The sequence below is a fragment of the Pogoniulus pusillus genome, chromosome 4 (genome assembly GCF_015220805.1).
Source record: "Pogoniulus pusillus isolate bPogPus1 chromosome 4, bPogPus1.pri, whole genome shotgun sequence".
Classification (NCBI taxonomy): Eukaryota; Metazoa; Chordata; class Aves; order Piciformes; family Lybiidae; genus Pogoniulus; species Pogoniulus pusillus.
Genome location: NC_087267.1, coordinates 44,070,632 through 44,093,700, shown reverse-complemented (window position 1 = coordinate 44,093,700; position 23,069 = coordinate 44,070,632). Strand labels below are relative to the sequence as shown.

General features: G+C 43.0%; 1 protein-coding gene across 1 annotated transcript in view; it reads right to left on the bottom strand.

Annotated features, from left to right (window-relative positions):
- Positions 1–22,632, bottom strand: part of MKLN1 (muskelin 1) — a 144,620-nt gene extending 121,988 nt beyond the window's left edge. The window contains exons 1-2 of the mRNA XM_064142724.1: positions 22,519–22,632; positions 3,649–3,718 (exon numbers count right to left, since the gene is read on the bottom strand). Coding sequence (XP_063998794.1) covers positions 3,649–3,718; positions 22,519–22,610 — 162 coding nt within the window. The 5' untranslated portion in view covers positions 22,611–22,632. The remainder of the gene's footprint in view (positions 1–3,648; positions 3,719–22,518) is intronic.
- Between the last annotated feature and the right edge of the window lie 437 nt (positions 22,633–23,069).

Below are 23,069 nucleotides of genomic sequence, written 5' to 3'. Positions count from 1 at the left end.
AAGAGCAATTCATGAAAATTATCAGAGGGCTAGGGCACTTCTTCTATGAAAACAGGCTGATAGTTGGGGTTGTTCAGCTCCAGTGACGAGAAGACTCCAGGGAGACCTTAAGGCAGCCTGTCAGTATTTGAAGGGGGGCTACAGGATGGCTGGAGAGGGACTTACTACAGAGAGATGGAGTGATACAATGAGGGGTCATTGCTTCTAACTGAAAGATCCTGGAATTAGACATTAGGAAGAAATTCTTCACCATGAGGGTGAAGAGGATGCCATGAAGCACAGGAATAGGCTGCCCAGAGCTGCTGTAGAGGCTTTGAGCGTGAAAGCGCACAGCACCAGGTTAGATGAGGCCTCAAGCAATCTGGTTTAGTGGATGCCCCTGCCTGTGGCAGGGGGTTGGAATTAGATCATCTTTAAGGTCCCTTCCAACTCAAGCCACTCTATGATTAGGGCTGCAGCTTGTTAAAATATCTCATGGCACATTCTTGTAAGCAGGACTGACATCAGTCCTTGTGTTGTGTCCTAGCCCTAGTTTCAGCTAACAAAGTTGGACAGAGAGAAAGATTTATTTTTACCAAGTTTTAGTTCACTTCCTATCCTGGACTATTATGGCCACCCACACACTTTAACAAGTGCGTCACTGCAAAAATGACCAATTTTTGCATGCAGTCATGCCAACACACAAGCCACAAAGTGCTTTACAGCTCCATTTTTTGTGTGGTACATAGTGTTTACTCCGGGGAATTGAAGTCATGCATCTGTATAACATTATTTAAGGTGAAATAGTCAATTTCTGACACAAAACAAATCATTTTCTCCCATCAAACTTGTAATTCAGTCACCCACAGTTTCAAATGAAGTTTCCCAGGTTAAGAACCCACTTTAAGAACTTCAGCCATCTGCAAGAAGAAGGAAGTAGGAAAGCTGCACAAGGTGCAAAGAATAGCTATTTTGAGCAAAATGCAAGTTCTTTTGTCAAGTGAGAGACAACACAATTTGGAACTGTTGCTATATACAGAGAAATAACAAAAATTGCCTTCTTTGCACACAAGCCTCTTCTGCAAATTTCAATTCCCTGTTCCCTCTTTACAGTTAATTTTTCAACAGAGATGTTACACTGTAAAAAAATGTTTTACATGAATAATTAAACACTCAAGTTAGAAGCATGAGAATTAGCTTAAGTACATCTCAGAGACACTGCAAATATATCATCAGCACTCAAGACTGGGCTTGCTGAATACATGAGCAACTCGACTATGGATTATTTTATGTTCTCACCATTGGACATAGATTCAAGTAAGAGGGAGCCAGTAAGATTCCAGCCTTTTCTACACAAGACAACCAGGTCTTCTGGTGGCTTTGTCTTTAAATAACACAGAACAAAACTCCACAATTGTCTTGCAAGTCTAAGGTGCCATCACAAAGACTAACGTTTTCCAAATCAGATCAACATAGAATCAACCAGGTTGGAAGAGATCTCCAACATCATCCAGGCCAACCTAGCACCCAGCCCTAGACAGTCAACTAGACCATGGCACTAAGTGCCTCAGCCAGGCTTTTCTTGAACACCTCCAAGGATGGTTACTCCGCCACCTCCCTGGGCAGCCCATTCCAATGCCAATCACTCTCTCTGACAACAACTTCCTCCTAGCATCCAGCCTATACTTCCCTCGGCACAACTTGAGACTGTGTCCCTTTGTTCTGTTGCTGCTTGCCTGGCAGAAGAGACCAACCCTCCACCTGGCTACAGTCTCCCTTCAGGTAGTTGTAGACAGCAATGAGGTCAGCCCTGAGCCTCCTCTTCTCCAGGCCTCAGTCTCTCCTCATAGGGTTTGTGTTCCAGGCCTTTCACCAGCTTCGAACATACCTCAAATCAAGAGATGTATCTTGACAGATACTACATACAGGTATCAGGATGATAAATAAAAGAGAAAAATAAAGGTGGTAAGTAAGATAAATGAGAGATACAAGATATCTGTGTGCATGCATATATATATATGATGCTAATTCATCCCTCTATTAACAAGTTTCATTTAAAATGACTTGGATACCATGTGAAGCAGTGACCTTCTCCAGGTCTGGATTCAGTAGTTCTACAATGACATCTTCCTTTAGGCCACGATCAAAGACACATTAAATTGTTAGAAGACATATCTAACAAGCTCACATGGTTTGCACAAGACTACCACTGCAATTATCCCTTGCTTGATCTACATGCCTGAATACAATCGTATCACTGCCTGTCAGCTTTAAGCACAGGTTGGGAATATTCTACAGCATTCAATTACAAAAGTTGTATGACCAGTCCAGAACCAGGTTTTTAAAAGCACCAAATATTCAGGATGGCTAAAAAAAACGGAAGAGCAACTTCCAGCAACAATTAGGAGCACCTCAAGTGAAAAAACCCTATCCAAAGCTGTACCATAAACCAACCCTGCCTTGGGAACAAGTGAGCCTCAAGGGAAAAAAAAAAACACCCTAAAACAAAAAACTTGCTTTCTGCATGAAATGAAATAAATGATGGCACAGACTGGAATACAACACATGCTCAGTACCCATTACCCTGCAACTGATAGTTACTGGATGGACTAAAACTGCTTCAGACTATAGACTACATTCCCACACATCATCTAAATACATATACATTAAAAAAAAAGAGAACATTAGATGTGTAGAGGTATCAAAAGGATCAAAAATATTAATCTTAAGCAAATGTAAACATTAATGCAATGAACAGGGTAGCTTTACCTCTCCTCTTAAAAACACCCCACTGTTACAGACACAACAGTATAGAACAACATCATGAAAATCAAGATAGAAGCATTTCAGCTGGCTAAAATGACCTGCTCCTATAGGGAGCTGCCACTCCAGACAACAGATTTCTAACACACCTTCAAAGCACAGTTGCAACACTTACCTGGACAAAAATTGAGACTTAACTCATGAGGAAATCTAGGATTTAATAAGTAGGTAAGCAGAACTTTGCACAAGAAAGATGCTGTGTAACACACTGCTGCATAAGAACTATAGAACCTGATCAAGAAGTATCAGCAGTAAGGTATAGATCTAGCATAAAGAAAAAGAAAACAGATTTACTGAAGAAAAAAAGTGAAAGGATAAGGATTTTTTTTTTGCTGGATAATCTAACAACCTAATAGTGAAAAAGCAAATTAGACACTGAAATCAATACAAATCTTATTTTAATAAGCTGCATAACCAGCAAAAGAGGTGACATTCATGTCTCTTTAAACAGTCTACACTCCTAAACATGTTACTAAGGGAAACAAACACAAACTCCTTAGATCTGGGCTTCAGGGCCAGCAATCTACGACAGTTTCCAGTAGTGCTGACAAAGGGGGACCTGCATGCCTCATTAGCAGCTTAATCTAACCATAAGGTTAGATTATTTCCAGTACAACCATCATTGGCAAGGATGCAATATGAAGCTTCCCCCATTCCTTCCCCCACCCCCTCAAAAAGAGATATCTTGAAAAATCACAAATAAACTGCTGGAAATATAAACTTCCAATCTAACCTGCAGCCTATAAAGGCTATCAACATCAATGGCAGCACTCTACATAGAAAATACAACAGGCATTAACTTGTACAGTCACATGGCTGTACAGCTGTAGAGATACAAATGCTTACCTGAGGAGGATAATTGCTTTCTGAAGACCATCTTGAGGACTGATCATTTGGTTTATCCACCAAGATATTCCTAAAATGAAATCAGAAATAACATAAGTAACAGCTAGGTTGTATTTTGTGTCCCCAACACAATTTCCTTCCCCCTTGTGTTGAGGTGGAACTTCTTGTGCTGCAGCTTACACCCATTGCTCTTTGTCCTATCCCAGGAAGCAGTGAGCAGAGCCTGTCCCCCCACTCCTGGCCAGCCTTTAGATACTTATAAACATTTATTAAATCCCCTCTCAGTCTTCTCTTCTCTAGACTCAAAAGCCCCAGGTCCCTCAGCCTCTCCTCATAAGCCATGCCCTCATGTCCCAAATCATCCTCATAGTCCTCCATGTAATTCATTCTCATGAAACTACCAAAACCACTATGCTGAGACTAAGGTTCTCCCTCTCTTTTATTAACAAATTTTCTACATCACTATTTACAGGATCCAAACAAAATATGCCTGCAAGCCTTGTTGTGAAATGGAGCTCTAAATTGCAAAATAAAAAGGCTCTAAATCATGAAATCAGTGTAGAGCAGATTCATTTACATAGGCTGAAGTGGAAAAAAACTCATTCACCTCAACAGGGCAAGAACCTTTCAGCAAGGTTAAAATGATGAGCAGTAAAATAACACGGCAAAAACTGATCCTTAGTAGACAGGCAATAATGGAATAGAGAGAGTGAGCTGCAAACTCACTTAAGGTGGAATTTTTTCACTGTGAGGACGACAGACACTGGAACAGGCTGTTCAGGGGGGCTGTGGAGATACTCAAGACCTGCCTGGACACATTCCTGTGTAACCCTGTATAGGTGATCATGCTTTGACTGTGGGGTTAGACTGGATGATCTTTCAAGATCCTTTCTAGCCCCTGCCATTCTGTGATTCTGTGAATGTAAATGATGACCAGCTAACTCATGCCAAAATCTAACAAGTATTTTTCACATGAGCTACAAGCCTACAACATCACATAAAGCAGAAATTCAGCTTTTCCACCAGCAAAACTACCTCCGAGTCGCTTCCTTCCAATTTGGAATATCGTTTAGGGAGTGAATATAAATTCACAAGAGGTTTTTTGGCTTCAATGAAACAGATTTATCATGACATGTCATATGAAGAATCTGCCTCCCCCTCTCCTAGAACCATACAACAAACCTCACCTTCCAGACTAAATTAAAACGTTTAAAAAAATCCCTGAAACCCAGAGAATTGGCAAGGCAACAATGCCCCACCTGCTGGACAGGGCTTAACAGCTCCACCAAGTCCTAACTAACAAACTCATCAGCTTGTAAAATTTATGTAAAAAGAGAGAAGCAGTCATCAAAAGGCTTCTGCCATCTCCATCTGCTGTGTAGGAGGGAAAGAACACTAGCATCTGGATTACTACAAAGGACTGGAGGAAAAAGCGCTCATATAAATGCTCAGAAGGGAACAAGGTTAAGTCAGAGGTTGAGTATTAACAGACAGACATTAGCTCCCTCTTTCCACATCATGCAGCCCAAAATCACCACTCTAACAATGGTATCCAAGTGGTCTCAAGCTGTGACAAGGGAGATGGCAAGGAGCTAGACCACAGTGGCCCCTTAAAAGATGAACATTTGGGACAGCCTCTAGGCCAGCTCTCCATCTGCAGACTTTGCAAAAGACACATTGAGGCTTTTTTTTTCCTCCACCACAGCACAGGAACAAAACTCAGATTCACAGAATGACTCAGTGGTGGGAGTCAGGAGGGACCTTTGGAGATCATCTAATATAAGCCTCCCGCTAAAGCAGGTTCACCTACAGTAGGTTTTACAGGATCACATTTGGATGAGTTTGGAATCTCTCCAGGAATCTCCACAACCTCTCTGCACAGCCTTTTCCAGTGCACTGCCACACTCAGTTTTTCCTCATGTTTAGGTGTAACTTCCTGTTTCCCAGCTTGTCTACCTGTCTTATCATTGAGCACCACTTAAAAGAGTCTGCTCCCATCATCTTGACCTACACTTTCTAAATGTTGATCAGCATTAATAAGGTATCCTCTCAGTCTGCTCTCCTCCAGGCCAAAAAGCCCTACATCTCAACCTGTCCTCATATGAGTGATCCTCCAATTCCCTCATCATCTTTGTAGCCTCTGCTAGACTCCAGTAATTTCTTGTCCCTTGAACTGGGGAGGCCAGAACTGGACACAAGACTTTGGATTTGACCTTACCAGGACAGAGCAGTGGGGGAGGAAAACCTCTCTCAATCTGCTAGTCATATCATTGCCCCCCTTCCTTTCACTAGTTTCCACCACAGCATGGTATTTACTACCACAGCAATGCCAAAATCAGCCCAGGCCTGCAGCTGGTTTTGTCTCACTTCCCCAATGGGAAAAAACACCTTTGAAGAGCATAAGCACACACACTACCCTCTTGTTCCAACCTCATCAGAATAGGAAATACCAAGCCATTGGTCTGCATAATTGAACAGCCAACTAAGTACATCTAGTTTGCAGCACAAAGAGCCTCAACTCAGAGAAAATCATCACCCTTGTCTTTCATTTCAACGGGAACAAAAAGACCTAACTAAAGAAAAGGGGATAATTTGGGACGTGATGAGACACCTATCTTAACAACAGTTGCCAGTCTCAATGGTAAGTCACCACTAGAAACCAAAACACACTTGTTTTGAGAAGAATCACATCTGCAGTCCCCTGTGCCATGCCAAAGGCAAGGCAAAAGGATATTTATTTCTTAATACCTTTTAATATCTGAAGAGAGAAAAAAACTGCTGAACTGGAGTCTAAGATGCGTATCTTAGATTAAATACTTCAGAGACACAAAGGCAGATAAGGCCAGACAACACTGCATGTCTTTTCTCTGTTATGGAGCTTTACCCTAGCATGCAAGACAATTTACCCCACTGAACACATTTTATTTATGATGCTATTAGATTTGTTTAAACATTTAGATGATCATCCTGTGGTACGTTGAGCAACGTTTGCAGGAATTGGCACTGTTACACGGTCAGATAATGCCCCGCTGGAAAGAGGCATTTTATAACTGGGCCAGATCCCAAAGATCATATTTTTAGAAGTGGATTTGTTTGCTTCTCCAGGTCAAAGATCAGTTTGCAACAACCTAAGAGGACCTCAATCAGTACAGCTAGACAAGAGAAAAATCATTCTGCAGAGAGAGGGAAGACGGATGAGCAGCTCATATAAAATTCAAGCTAGAAAGAAATTTAAAAGACAGAAGTGTCAATGCAGATACAATATGTTTAAAAACACATGGATTATTAAGCTATTAAGATTAAGCAAATAGTGAAGGCAGAAGTCCATATGTATAAAGTCAATTTACCATAGTGGTTTAGGAAAATTTATGGGCTTGGAAGAATTAAAGCATTCCAGCAGTCATGAGACAGTAAGAAACAAACACAGACATCTCCTAATAACGGATGCCTTGTTCCATATAAAGCCCTTTCCCTGGACATCAAGGTTTTTAAACAGTACCTGGAGGCTGCCTTTCCAGATATGACACCTAGATTCAAATCCAAGAAACTTTCCAAGTGAAAAGTCCATCAACTCAACGACTTTCCAAGTAATTTTATCAAGGCATTAAAAAAAATAATAAAAGGGTGTTTATAAGCCCTTGAGCTACCAGAAGTCCCAAATAGTTTTAAGTAAGCCTTTCCTGTGAAAAAAAGGCAACCCATTAACTGTAGTTCAAGAGAATTGCTCGTCATAAACCAGAGACACTAGCATACATCTACAACACTGCCAAGAGGGACCATTCCACCCACTTATGCCTGATCTTCTGCCTTCCCTACACCAGAAGCCATAATAAAGATCAGCATAAATAAGCTCGAGTCAGAGCAGTTCTCCAATTCAGCTCACTACTAGTGCTGGCACAAAAGGAGAAAAAAAAACCCACAGAGATGAGCAGCTGGATGCAGGCAAGGGGTTGATACTGGCATAAATTCCCAACGCCACTCTCGCTCACAAGAAATCACTGAAAAAGATGTCATGGTACCTCTGCTACTCTGTAGGCAATCCTACCCCACACTAAAAGCTAAGCAGAAGGAGCCATTTTATCCACTCCACAAACAAGAACACGTCCAGAGACAGTACTGGTGTGCCTTAACTCCATAACCGAGCTTCCTCTGCGGCTATTAGCGTCCAAGCCTTTATTGTAAGCGTTCTCATCACTAAGTAAGAGCAGCAGATCCTTCTGGCTGCTCTGTGTAAAAAGCCCTCTTGGCAGAACACAGTGGAAGTTTCTTTTTATTGCCCATACAGACGCTGGGTTTGCAACTGCTGGAAGTAGATAATTTTCCCTTTTAGGCAACCCAGAAACCATCATATCCGTTGCACCAACTGCTGGCTGATCTCTGCTGGGACTAGAGATGTCCCCATGCTTGGTGTTACCAAGGGACAGCTCTGTGAAAAAAGCTCTGTGGTTTCAGGCATGACAGTCACTAAGGGAAAGTTTCCGTTTGCTTCAAGGAGGAGGATGAAGGGGGAAATAAGATGACTTTGCAGAACGTACTGCAAATTAGGTTTAAGCCTGCTATAACTTGCATTTAACATAAATATTTTCATGAAGCTTCTATTAAAGAAATCCACATCTTTTGGAACAAGTCCTCAAGAATAAACAAATCCCAAACAATGGCTTTGCTTGGCACATTCAGCTTGCTCTTCTGAGAGCAGCTGCACAGAAAAGGGCACACATCACCATAAGGACTTGGAACTCAAAAGGACGATGAGGTACCACCCCATTACACTGCAAAAAGCATTTGAGGAATTACAAACACACTGTCTGACTGCAAAGGGACAAAGCTCACTCTTTGGGGCTCTCCATGGAATGTTTTATCCTCTTTTTCTTCCCCACAACTATTCCCAAACAGAGTAGCAAGAATACAGCCACTAGAACACACAGGCTAAACTTTTCACTACTACTTTACAGAAGACTTTAAGATGTGGTGGGGGCCAACTATTTCAAACACGTGGAATCATCACACCAGCCAGTACAAAGCATCCGTGGAGATATTCTAGCCCAGCCTAGACACTGGAATGTACACACACTCCTAACCAAGCAAAACAGAAAAACATAACCACCCATCACCAAAAAAAAAACCCTTATTTCATGGACAGAACCAGGGACATTCTTCTGCTGCACCTCCCAGCAGCTCAGCGCAGATGACATTGATTTCAAACCTCCCAGCTGCAATGTTTAAAAGCTGTATGTACCTATGGCCTTTGCAAAGCAGGCTCTTTAGGTTTTGTCATAAAGTTTACTTTACTCTTGGAAAAGTTCTCTGCTTAAAATAACACATGGACAGGAAGACATGAAAATGTCCTGGTTGAAACACAGCAAAACACGCACAGTTATCATACAGTATAAGAGAATCATTTAAGTTGAAAAAGACCTTTAAGACCAAGTTCAACTATCAACCCAACACCACCATGCTCAACATGCCACCTCCAAGTTTATTAAATATTTCCAGGAATGGTGACTCACCATCTTCGTGGGCAGTCTGTTCCACTGCCTGACCACTCCTTCAATAAAGAAATGTTTCCTAATACCCAACTTGAACCTTTCCAGCACAACTTGAGGCCATTTCCTCTTGTCTTGACACTTGTTGCACTGAGAAGCAACCAACCCGCACCCCTCTCCAACCTGTTTCAGGGCAGCTGTAGAGAACATTGAGATCTCCCCCCTCAGCCTCCTCTTTGAAGACTAACCAATGCCAGTTCCCTCAGCCATTCCTCACAAGACTTCTGTTCAAGACCTTTCACCAGTTTAGTTGTTCTTCTTTGGACACGTATCAGCACGTGAATGTCCTTCTTGTAGTGAGGTTGCAAAACTGAACACAGTATTCAAGGTGTGTCACATCTCCACATCACCTTCAGTGCTCTGACCTGCTAACATGGCTTAAACTGGTTGCTCCAGAAACCTTGCTTCCTCTTGTCCTATTACTAGTAAGAAGAAATGAACACCCACCTCACTCCCACCTCATTTCAGGTAGTTGCAGAGAGCAATGTGGTCTTCCCCTTAGCCTTCCTTTCTACAGACAATTCCAGCTCCTTCAGTAGCTCCCCACAGTATGCATCTGCCTGGGGCACTGAGCAACCCGGTCTAGTAGGTGGTGTCCCTGTCTATGCAGGAGCATTGTAACTACATGATCTTTAAAGGTCTCTTCCAACCCAAGAAATCTATGATTCAATGATACACTCCAGAAGCAAAGGTTTGGAATTTAGGTGTTGGGTTTTCATCCTGCACTTTAAAACACAGGAGTTCCTAACCCCACTGCTAAGCAACAGAGGAGGACACCCTGAATAGTAAGACAAAGTTTGAGCCAAACGCATGAACAAGTCTGCAATTTCAAGTACTGTACTATCATTTACCAACTTACTGCTCAAATTCATTTCCATCTCCTCAGCAGACATTTCACACAAACTTTAAATCCATGATAAATTTACTTCTATCACATCTATCCAAAGTAAAACAGCTCAGCAAGTACAGCACACAAAAATAAACCGGTAAATTTGGAAATCATCTTTCAGAACCATATTTATCAGACCATGGATTACTATAAGACAGCAAACCAGGTATCACTTGTATCTTGCCTGAAATAGCTTCACTAAAACCAGTTTCTTTATTTTTCAATGAACAGTTTATTTTTTAATCTCTGATCATTGCCTGCCCAACGATATGCAAAGGACTTTTCTAAAATAAAAACCCACACCAAACTTAAAAAACAAAAAATAAACCATGCTCCTTAAACATAGAATGTTGCAGACTTCAGTAACACTCCTCTTTACTCCTCCCATCTAGTTAAGACTCCTTTGAACAAGGCATTTTCAGTTCATCAGTGCTCCCTCCTAAGACACCAGGAATTAGATATTAACAGTAGGTGTTAACACTTCACCAGTATAGTGAATTTCCAGTGAGCCTGGTAAATAACTTCTATTCCAGTGACACTCAATAACTCTAAATCATGGATTAAACTTTTGACTGTATCACAGCACTGAGCAAACCAAATCCTTAGCAGCAAGAGCTCCCAGCTCCAGGTTGGTAACATCAGAATTAGCACAGCACAAAAACAAACTGCAGGGAAAATCAAGTCAGGGCTATTCGTGTGTGTTGGTAACCACAGTAACTTCACACACTGAATATGATTACCAGCCCAATTGTCCCACGTTTAGAGATTGAAGTTTAGATGCAATTTAACTGGTACGTGATGCTGAGTCTTTGAGCTCCAAATTTATTAAGGCTTTTTCTTTCTACACAGTCTCTTTGGATTTATATTTAAGAATTGTTAGATGACTGAACAGACCTGTGTACTTCAGGTCTTTCTACTTTCAACATCAAATGTTGATGAAATCAGCAATTTGAAGACTGCTTCACCTCATCACCTAACTGATATTACTGAATAAAAAAGTACCTGAAACCTTTTCTTTTACCCATTTCTTGTAATGCTCAGCATTCATTCCAACTTGCCTAAGCCACAAGGATATCTGAAATCCAGCCTCTTAGGGATCTACAACATACTTAAAGCAATGTGGCATTCAAACAACTTAGTCCACAAGCTTCCAGGAGGTTCCCTGAGCATATATAAATCCCTGGCTTATAAAAAGACCAAGAACAGGACAAATCTTACCCTTCAATATTAAACAAGAAAGAAAAATGTATTAGATTCCTTTTACCCCACTGGATTTGTAGCAAATAAGTACTGCAGTAAAATTTGACAAAGTGAAATATATTGAAGTTTTGGTTTCACTTCTTGCTAAGAAAATAATTTAGAGAGTGTGTGAACACAGAGATTTCTACTGCCAGTCATGACCAGAAATGCCACAGACCTCAGACTCCCCAAATCTTAGAATCACAGATTTACTGTGATTGGGAAAGACCTTTAAGATCACCAAGCACAACCATTATCTAACCCTACCATGTCTGATGCTAAGTCGCATGCCCCAGCAACACATCTCTGTCTTTTGTCTTTTAAACACCTCCAGGGTCCTTATGAGACTTGTTCTCTTGACTCTTCACCAGCTTTGCTGTTCTTCTCTGGCCACACTCTAGCACCTCAATGCCTTTTGTTGCAGAGAAGGTCTCAAAAACTGAACATAGTACTCAAGGTGTGGCCACACCAGTGCTGAGTACATGGGGACAATCACTTTGCTAGTCTCACTGGCCCCATGATTCCCAATACAGATCTGGATGCTGATGGCTTTCTCAGCCACTGGTGCACACTGCTGGCTCTTCTACAGTTCTAGGGATGCAGGACAGTTCATCCCTGCATTGCTCTCACTTCTTGTTTCTAAAAGCATCTCCTCCAGACCTGTTGAAAGAAGGTTAGAGCAAAGCAACACCCAGCACACATCTATATACAACCTCTGTGCTGAATTTTGGATGCATCACAAACTTGAGGGAGTAATTTTGTTCAACTAAGGCACATATGGAAAACGTTTAAAGGCCAGGAAGAATATTTAGGTCTTCCATGAATCTATAACATTGCAACAACTCTTTGACATGCCACACTATTAAAGAGTGTTTACACTCAGAGGAATTCACAGACTGTTTACATATAAAGAGAAGAAATTCTAATGTAAGCCATAACACATCTTTAATATATGTCAGCACTGTGATTTCACACCTAGTATGAAGTTAACTCAAAAAACTGACACCTGTACTGGAATTTAAAGTAGATTATGATCAATAAAACCAACTGAAACCCCATCCACCCACACCTCTCATTCAAAATGTCAGTTATGGAGCTTTCTCACCAAAACTCTATGGAAAATGCTTCCTGTTTCCAAGCGGGGTCACTGTATTATCTTTCCTTTCAAAAACTCAAGGTTCTCTCATTACACTAACTCAGAGTATCTAAAAGACAAAACACTGACCTGGGAAAATAAAGAAGCATCAGCCTGTCCTGAAGTACTGCTTATTTAAGGAATTACATTAGAAGTCAGAAGCTTCATTAAGGAATAATTCCCTACTTTGGGCAATATAAAATATCTATGCTAAAAGGTATGCCAGGTCCCAAGCCAAAATCATTTTCATATTTGGCAGTTTACAAACCCTGTATTAGAAAGCAGGCTTTTTAAGAGACCAAGGGTGGAAGTTAGCAACAGCACAAGGATCTCACTCAGCAAGTCTTTACTCACAGGTCACTTGATCTAATAAAATGCTTTTCCTTCCATTTAAACACTGCTAAGAGCATCCCTTTACTAATACAAAGTTCAAATGCAGTATAGGCTAGGAAATGGGTTCAGAGCCAATCCAAAGCACAAATCCATCCTGGATAGAGAATGGAGAGAGAGCAGGCCTGAGGAGGAATAGGAGTGCTGGCTGATGAGAAGCTCTGCAATGTGCACTCATGGCTCAGAAGCAAACCATGTCCTAGGCTGCATCCAAAGCAGCATGGCCAGCAGGCCAAAGGAGGGGATTCTGGCCCTCTGCTCCACTCTGCAGAGACCCCATCTGGAGTACTCCATACAGCTCTGGAGTCCACATCACCAGAAGGACATGGAATTTCTCCTCCAGGAGGATCACAAAGATAATCCAAGGGCTGGAATCCCTCTGCAGTGAGGATAGGCTGAAAAAGTTGGGATCATTCAGCCTAGAGAATGTTCCAGGAAGACCTTTAGGCAGTCGTCCAAGGGCTGAAGGATAACTGGAAAGGAGGTTTTTACGAAGGTATGGAGTGATACAAGGGATGGTAGTTTCAAACAGCGAGGAGATAAGTTTAGATCAGACATTATGAAAAAATCCTTCACCATAAGGGTGGTAAGGCACTGGAACAGGCTGCCCAGACAAGCTGTGGAGGCTCTGACTCTAGAAATGTTCAAAGCTACATTGGATGGGGCCTTGAGCAACTTGTTCTAGCAGGAGCTGTCCCTGCCCATAGTAGAGGGATGTAACTAGATGATCCTTAAGATCCCTTCCAACCCAAATAATTCTGATTCTAGTATTTAAATTGTCCTGAGAGCCAAATGTTGCTTAACACAGAAAACCATCTAAGAAAAAGACAAGTCACATCCTAATCGGAGTTGGTATGTTTTTCAGGCACCTTCCCAGTGTTTGTGAGTGATGCTATGAACACAGCAGCCAGCCTGGAAAGAAAAGGATGGGAGGAACATGGTATCAAACTTAAAATGGTCAGTGCAATTTTTCTCCTTCATCAAGACCATGCCATTTTCCAGAAACTGGCAAACATACCAGCTGAGGAGTGAGTGCTATTAACCCATTAGGTTTTGATATTTAAATTCAGACATGCAGGCTGCTATCCTCACCTTAAATATAGAGTTGTGCTCCTTGATTTAAATTGATCCAGGAAATCACTTCTCAAAGATTATGCATTCTGAGTTTCAAGTAATGACTGAAATAGCAACTACCTAAGGTAACAACCAGTCTACATCCTCATCACTCTCTCCTCCCCTTCCAGTATTTCCTGCACATCAAATCCTGGGTTTGACTTTGCACCCCTCACTACAAGAAAAACTTTGAGGTGCTAGAGTGTGCCCAAAGAAAGGCAATTAAGTTGGTGAAGGGTCTAGAGCATAAGTCCTGTGAGGAGCAGCTGAGGGAACTGAGTTGCTTCGCCTGGAGAACGGGAGGCTGAGGAGAGAACTTCTGTCTGTCTACAGCAGCCTGAAAACGAGGTTGTAGCAAGGTGGGAGTCAGTCACTCCTCCCATGCAGCAAGTGATAGAACAAAGGGAAACAGGCTCAATTTGTGCTAGTGGAAGTTTGGTTTGAGTATTAGGAAAAACTGCTTCACTGAAAGAGTTTTAGCCTTGGAATGGGCTGCCCACTACCCAAGGAAGCATTGGAGCTGCTATCCCTGTAAGTGTTCAGAAAATATGTAGCTGACATTCATTGACATGGTTTATTGGTGGACATGGCAGTGTTAGGTTAACAGCTGCAATTGATGTTGCAGGTCTTTTCCAACCTTTGCCACTCAAGATTTCATAAATTCAGACCCAGGTAAACTTACTGTTCTTACAACATTCAAGAGGATGCAGTAAAAAAAAAAAACAACACCCAAAACTACATTTGGTTTCAGAGGTTTATACTAACATGCAATTAAAATCAGTCAATCACTGGTTTGCTTTGGATGCTTGGAACACACTGACCTCTAGAAAGATGACTCAGTGCTACACATCATTTAATCCCAACAGAAAAAAAAATCATATAAAAAACAAATGGTGGTGATCAACCCAACTATGGACTGTAAGAGTGATGTACTGTAAAAGGAGATGAATGCACAGAATAAGAATCTAGACTCTTTGCCATGAACAAAACAGTAACAATCAAACAAGCAGTACATGCTGCCTGAGCAGTAACAACAGTGATCCCAAGAAAAACAAAATTATAGAATTGTTTAGGTTGGAAAAGACTTTTAAGATCAAAACATGTTCTGTTTGAGATAGTGTTTTAGTGTTCAAGCAGGTAATTAGTAATCAAGAGCTAGCAAGCCTTTGTTCAGCTTGCAGGATATAAAACCTATGTATAACAAATGATCCATAACCTGATGTTTGACACCACCTATAAAAAAAATTACATTCCTAATGTTCCCCAAAAATACTATGCCAGAAGAGGTTGAACACTGGTGTAATACAGGTTCTGCCAGGTCTGTCACAGCAGGGAACCAGAGCAATTAGCATTTCATCTTTTCCCTCTGCCAGTGAACTGTCTCATCTCCTAAATAACAGTTGAAATATAACAACTGGAACTTAAAAGAAATTATTCTCCTACCACAGCACTGGTGCTTTCACCTGGACAGCATAAGCTATCAGACTTCTGATGTCAAGCAATGAACAGCTTTTCCACTCCTTCCACCTCTGATCTTTTCCTTTCTCACCACTTTACCTTAACAGAGAACCATCGATCTGTGTGGAACTTTATTTTCTACAGAAATATTGTGAAGTACTGAATTTCATCTTTTGGAGAACAGTCTTAGGCTACAGAATGATGTAAGCAAGGAGGGTAATGACTATTGGAATATGCAATGGTCTAGAAACATCCAGAAAATCCATACAAACAGGTGGAGAAAATACATACTTTCTATTGGATGCTGAAAAGGATCAGAAGTAGGACCGAGAACATTTCTGCACACAGAGTCACTGTAGGGGAACAGAGTTGGTCACTCACTTCAGGAGGCATTATTTGCCTCCCCATCTCACATTAGCAAACATTAAAGGGTTGATCAATATCACAAAGACATGACGAGCAGATTACTACAGATCACCTAAAACTCTGTCTATTTCCTCCTACCTGAAGTCAAAGCAATTAGGCCAGGGAAAGTGAACTGGCTAAATTAAAATATCCCAGTAAAGCTACAAATGAAGACAATTTACATTGAAACTAATAATTTACATTTGCTTAGATGTGGAAAAAACAAACAAAACCCCAAACAAACACCAAACTTCAAAGTCTCAGTTCTACAACTAGAATGGCAATCATCACTGCTATGTAACTGAAGTTCTTTAAGACACTGTAAGACATAAGCAGTATCTTTAAGACTTCCAGCACAAGGATATTGAGCACAAGTCACCCTGCCCAAAAAGCAATGCAGCACACTTCACTAGACCATCGTTTTGCTCTAGAGAGCTCTTAACTGTTGAGAACTGAAACAGAAGGTATCTTCACCTCATTAAGGAAACTGAGCTTGAGATCATAAAACAGATCAGAAAAAAATAACCTTTTCACTAGTCATCACAGATCTCAACTTGAAGATGAGATTCTTCAACATCTAGATACATCTATAAGAAGATTTATGAACCTAGAAGGTACAGATTTGAATCATTAGTTTCATGTGGTAGGAGGAGAAACCAAGAATACTGTTTCACTAGCCACAAATCCCTGTTTTTCTTGTGGCAGGAATCTCAGAGGATGGCATAGCTGGAATTCAGGTTATTTTATGGCTGTTTGGGTTTGTTTTGTTGGTGTTGGTTAAGTTTTGTTTGTTTGTTTTGTTGTACCTTTATGAACTTTACCCCCAAAAGTTTGTTACATGTTTCCAGTCCCTTCTTTACTAAGATTCAGAATCAACAACACAAGAGATTACATCTCTGTTTCAGAATAAACACAAGACAGCTGTAAATGTTTGCTTACCCTGGGCAGGAACTTATTGTCACATCCTCAACTGAAAAGTTAAATCTAATTGGCATTCTCATTTTGGAATTCTGAGAGCCACTCATACTTCACTATCAAAATACCTTAGTTCACTTCCCCTATGTGATGGAAATACAGAAAATCAGCAGCAACACACTTATTTACAGTGTATTTTAAGTGTGATGAATCAGATGGATCTTTCTTTGTTCCAGCACACTTCCTAGGAAAGTTAGAGCCACTCAGCCTTCAGCATTTGATGCAGCACCATACACGGTCAAACCAGGAAAGCCTGGCACTGCTATAGTAACTGAACTCCAGAGTGAAACTGATAAAAATGTGCTGCAATGGCAAAGTGACTATCCGTTAGGAGGTTGATAATGGCATTTAATTATCAGCCAAGAAACCAACCTTATTTTGTAGTCTTAACAACCTTAGCACAGGAAATAATTGAACAAAAACACCAGCAGAGAATCCTAAAGTCAAATATAGGAAATACACTGATCTTCCTCTGAAGAAAACCTGAACAATTCTCAAGATCTGAGCAACAGAAATGGGATGAAAACTTCCTCATAAGGGTCCATGACTAGCACAACACAATGAAAAGCTGCTCTTAGTCTCTGAAGTGGGATTCAAGCACTTTAGCCAACTACAGGGTACTATAAGCAATGCAACCACAGTCCTAGGATACTGTGGTCTAGCATTTGGCAATGGAAAGGAGTACACAACTACCATGGCACAGAGCACAACACTTCACCTCTTATTCGCCTCAGCAAGCAGTTTAAATTGGAGCAGTGATAAAAATAGGCTAATTAAAAACAAATTAAAAAAATCACAAATCAAGATATGAAGAGCTTCTCTTGGAATGCACAGCAACAGTTTTGGGTTTTCTTCCTTATCAAAAACTCCAACTTTATAAAGCCTTTCATCAAACTGTTCACGCTCTGCATTCTTCCCCTGTACTCAACACTGGTCAGGCCGCACCTTGAGTACTGTGTCCAGTTCTGGGCTCCTCAATTCAAGAGAGACGTTGAGGTGCTGGAAAGTGTCCAGAGAAGGACGATGAAGCTGGTGAGGGGCCTGGAACACAGCCCTGTGAGGAGAGGCTGAGGGAGCTGAGTGTTGTTTAGCCTGGAGAAGAGAAGGCTCAGGGCAGACCTCATTGCTGTCTACAACTACCTGAAGGGAGGCTGTAGACAGGTGGGGGTTGGTCTCTTCTGCCAGGCAACCAGCAACAGAAGAAGGGGACACAGTCTCAAGTTGTGCCAGGGGAGGTCTAGGCTGGGTGCTAGGAGGAAGTTCTTCACACAGAGAGTAACTGGAATTGGAATGGTCTGCCCAGGGAGCTGGTGGAGGCACCGTCCCTGGAGGTGTTCAAGAAAAGACTCAATGAGGCACTTAGTGGCATGGTCTAGTTGACTGGCTAGGGCTGGGGGATAGGTTGGACTGGATGATCTTGGAGGTCTCTTCCAACCTGGTTGATTCTATGATTCTATGTCAAAAACAAAAAAGTGACAGAGCTCAACACTTTCTGCATCAGGACAGAGGAATGAGTCCAGGTCTCTCTCTAAGCATACATCAAAAGACACCAGCACTCGGTTATGTAGATGATGTGGAGTGACTGGTGGTAAAGGTCAAACCCCAAATCCGGTCCCTGCAAGGTACTGGGGATCACACTCCTACATGGCTCCATCCCCTCTGGGAGGAACCAGAGAGGGACAAGGAAGAGGTCTGATGGAGGATTCTCAGGCAACATGCTGGGCTGACATGGTCCAAGTTGGACAAGCTGAAGCCTCAAACCACACTGTTGCCTCTGTACAGGCAGAGTGCATCTGAAAACACCAGACTTTTTAAAAATTCTCTTGGATTAATTTTGTTCCCAAAGGCACAACCTCCCCTGAACTAGACAACTACTCACTAGACTAACTCTTTCCCTTCTACCCACAAGGTTTTTAAAATAAATATCCAACTCAGGCTTTCTGCTGGTAGCTACAAACCAATAAATAACAACTCCAGGAGTTTGAAAAACAGTAGATCTATTCTTTAGCAGACTCAAGAATGGCAATCTCCATTTCACCATTTGAAAGGTCTTTGCAAACACACAGGTAACAGCCATGCTGGTAGAACAACCAGAAACTGGATCAAGCACTAAGTAATTCCCTGGTACTCCTACCAACCACACCAGGAAATGCACTGGCATTCACCAGAAGAAATTTCTGCCACTGTGAACTGGTGGAGTTTTAGAGCCTAAACTAGAACATGATGAGAAAGGTCTTTGAAAAACACTTCTGTTGTTGTTGTATTGGGTTTTTTTTTATTAAAAAGAGCAATTACCAGGTGATTTCAGTGTTCTGAGAAGCTCTATTATCAGTTCAGCATCATGTAAGCTGATAAAACTTAGTGGTTAACTTGCTTCTTTTCCTGGACAGCAGTGATGGAAGTTTTCTATTCCCTATCTTTGTTTTACATTTAAGGCCACACAACTACTGAATAAGTGTCTTAAAATCATATCAAGCTGACCAAGAGCATGGGTAATCTACTCAGTTCCTGTTCCACAAGCACTCTGCTTGCAATACCACAAGTCCCAAAGAGAATAAATGGTATTTAGTAAGTAGTGTATTCCTACACACATAGAATCATTGAATTGTTTAAGCTAGAAAACACCTTTTAAGATCACTGAATCCAACCATTAACCCAGCACTGCAAAGTTCACTGCTAAATCACGTCCCTAAGCACCACATCTTCATCCCTTTCAAATATGTTCAAGGAAGAGGCAGTCATCTTCTAGTTCAAGGTTAACATGTTTTTTTCCCTAGTTATGCTAGCCAACAAACTACAGTGTAACCAGAATTCCCAGTATCTTCCCAGAAAAGTACAATTCTGTTCCATGTCTGAAAAACTGAAACAACTTTTGGCTCTATCTGTGTGTTCATCCCACAAAACATCACATACCTGTCCCAGTAATTTTTGTGGTCCATCCTCACTCCACCTCCCAAAAAACAGCATTCTAGAGGTTTCTTTCTAAGTTTTCTTCTTCTGAGAATCTAGTCTTAAATCATAGGTCAAAGCCTCACCTTTCCATCTCATATTTAAGCTCTCTCCCAGAACAGGAGAACCAGAAAAAAATCATCAGAGAGGAAACAAACCTCAAAACTTCCATAGAAGACAAGCAAGAATGTCCCTGCTTACCATAGGGGGTTGGACTAGATGACCTTTAGAGGTCCCTTCTTAATTAGTGCATTCTGTGATTCTAAGGCAATTCACAACCATGAGGACCAGCATCCTTCAGACCAAGGTCGTCACACTGGAGAATAACTCCACCATCTGGATTACTGAACATTGCTTAAAAGCTGTAAAACTACTTTTACTGAAAAGTACATTTAAACCTCATCTTAAAAAGAGACAAATGCAAGGTCATGCTCTTGTAAAACACCAGCACCACCACAGAGAAGGGAATTGTGTCACGGTAGGCAATGACATTAAGGACTTTGAGCAGCATTGCAGATACCACGTGAACATTAACTCCTGATGCTAGGCTGTAGCAGAACGGACTAAGGGGAGCTCTGGAAAGGAACATCAAGGAGAAAGATGGTATTATTGTTTTAGATTACATCACTGACATCAATAATGGACTATCACTCTCCCACTCTGGGATCTGCACCTGAATACAATGTTGAAAGCCATGAACACTGATAGAAATAACTACAAGCATGATCACACACCTAAAAGAAACACCTTAAAGCCAAGTTTTTTAACAAGAAAGCTAAAGGGACTACTTAATTATCACCAAAGACTAGCATTTAGAGAAGGATCCAGTTCTTTTTAATATCTGACAAAGCAAACACATATATAAAGACACAACAACCAGGACTTCAGTTAGAAACACATATATAAAGACACAACAACCAGGACTTCAGTTAGAAACACATATATAAAGACACAACAACCAGGACTTCAGTTAGAAACACATATATAAAGACACAACAACCAGGACTTCAGTTAGAAACACATATATAAAGACACAACAACCAGGACTTCAGTTAGAAACACATATATAAAGACACAACAACCAGGACTTCAGTTAGAAACACATATAAACATACAACAACCAGGACTTCAGTTAGAAACTTTTTTTAAGGTTCACTTCATTTTGGATAGTGGAGATAATTGATGCCATTAACAAGTAACAGATGAGGCAACTCTAATACTTGTTGATAGTGGGTGATTAAAGATATTTCAGTCAAAGGTTATTAACTGCAACCTAATCCATGCTCTGACCAGGCTCTACAGCCCACAATGACTAAGGTGTCCAAGCACTGTCATCCTCACTGTCCTCCTGACCTCCAACTCTGAAGCCAGTTTATTGAAAGGTGTATCAAAACCAGCACACCTAGACCACACAACAGTCCCTCCAAATTTTACTTTCAGTAACCAGAGGAATTAAACAGGTCATAGCTGGACTGCCACATGGGCAAGTCTCCCATTCAGGACAGGTTCATATTACTACAACAGCACAAATGGATGACTGCAAGCACAGATCCCATCTTATTTTGCCAAACCCTAAACTCTTAACAAGAGGGCAGCAGATGTTCCCTTTCCCCAAGAAAAACCACACACAACAGGTGATGGTAGCTCAGAAAAACACCAGCATTTTGAGGTCAAGGGCAGGAAAGGAAACCTAGCTGCCAAAAAAACACACCGCCCACAGGCACCCAGGCCTGCAGGGCATGGGGAGGAAAGTTTATTTACCTTTACCCCCACTTAACCTGTGACCAGCCTCTCCCACACGCACTGTTCACTTTTCACCCAAATCTGAGGCAGGCTTCTCTTGCCCATGAACACCCCTCCCCTGCCCATACCTGGTGATCACCTTCCCTCCCTGCAGATTGCTCTGTCCCTTCAAGCCCTCCTACTCGACCCCAGCCTGACAGCTAGGCCTCCCTCACCTACTCAGTCTCGAAACCTGCAGCCCAGACTCTCCACCCCGCACAAAGCCTCCCAAGATTTTGTTCACCAACCGCTAACCAAAGCAACACTCCTCCCACCCCCCGGTGCCGGTACTCAGCTTCCTCCATAAACACCCTCCCAACCCTGCTTCCCTCACGCAGCTCCCTAAGTCCTGCTGCACAGGGCCTCCTCACACACAGCACTCCCTAACCCAAACACCTTGCTGACCACACGCACTGCCTCCCTCTAGCTGACCACCCCCTCCCACACACAGAGCACCCTAAATCCTGCTGGGTGCTCCCTCCCACACGCTCAGGCTCCCACATACTCCTGTACAGATCCTCCTTCACAGCCAGCCCCACCAACTGACCACCCCCTCACATTCACCGCTCAAATCCTGAGGACTGCCCACACACACCACCCCCTCTCATACTCAAGGACCCCCAGACCCTGCTGGCCACCCCCTCCCACACTCGCATCTCCCCAGAACCCTGCCGATCAGCCCTCTCCACACACGCAGCCCCTAAATCCCGCTGTACACGCTCCTACCCGTACCCAGTCCCCCAGACTCCACTGGTCACCTCCTGCCCACAGCCCCCTCCCGCCTGCCCATCCTGGTGCGCTGGCCAGCCCGGGCCGCCCCAGTAACCCCCTTCCCGCGGCGCTGCCCGGACCCGCTGCCACCCCGCAGCTGCGCCCGGCGCGGCCTCCCGGCGCAGGCCCCGGCGCAGGCCTCAACGCAGGCCCGGCAGCCGGCCGCAGCGCGCAGCGGCCCACAGCCGAGCCTGGGAGAGCGGCCGAGGAGCGGGACTCACTCGGGCAGGTAGGTAGAGGAGAAGCTGCTCCAGCGGTGCAAGGTGTAGCCCAGCACTCGGCTCTCGGGGACCGCCGGCCCCGCAGCCGCCATCTTGTTGTCAGCAGCGGCTGCCGCGGCCCCAGCAGCGACCGCGGCGGGCGGGGCCGAGCTCTTAAAGGGATCCCGACGGAGGGGGGCGGCGGAGCCTGGGCCGGGCTGTGGGGCGCTGAGGGCAGCGCTTCGCGGAGCGGAGACGCGGGAGCTACGGGGCTGCAGCGGGCTGCGGACCTCCGGGAGATGCCCCGTGAGCTGGGGCGGGCTCTGGGGCGCGGAGATACTGTGCGGCTGCTGCGGGGCTCAGAGGAATGCTTCATGGAGCTGCTGTGGGGCTCAGAGGAATGCGTCATGGAGCTGCTGTGGGGCTCAGGAACGCGTCATGGAGCTGCTATGGGGCTCAGGAATGCGTCATGGAGCTGCTGTGGCCGTGGGGCTAAGGGAGATACACCGTGGAGCTGAGCTGGTGGTCAGAGGGATGCCCCACGATGCTGAGGCACGGCTCAAGGTGTCCCA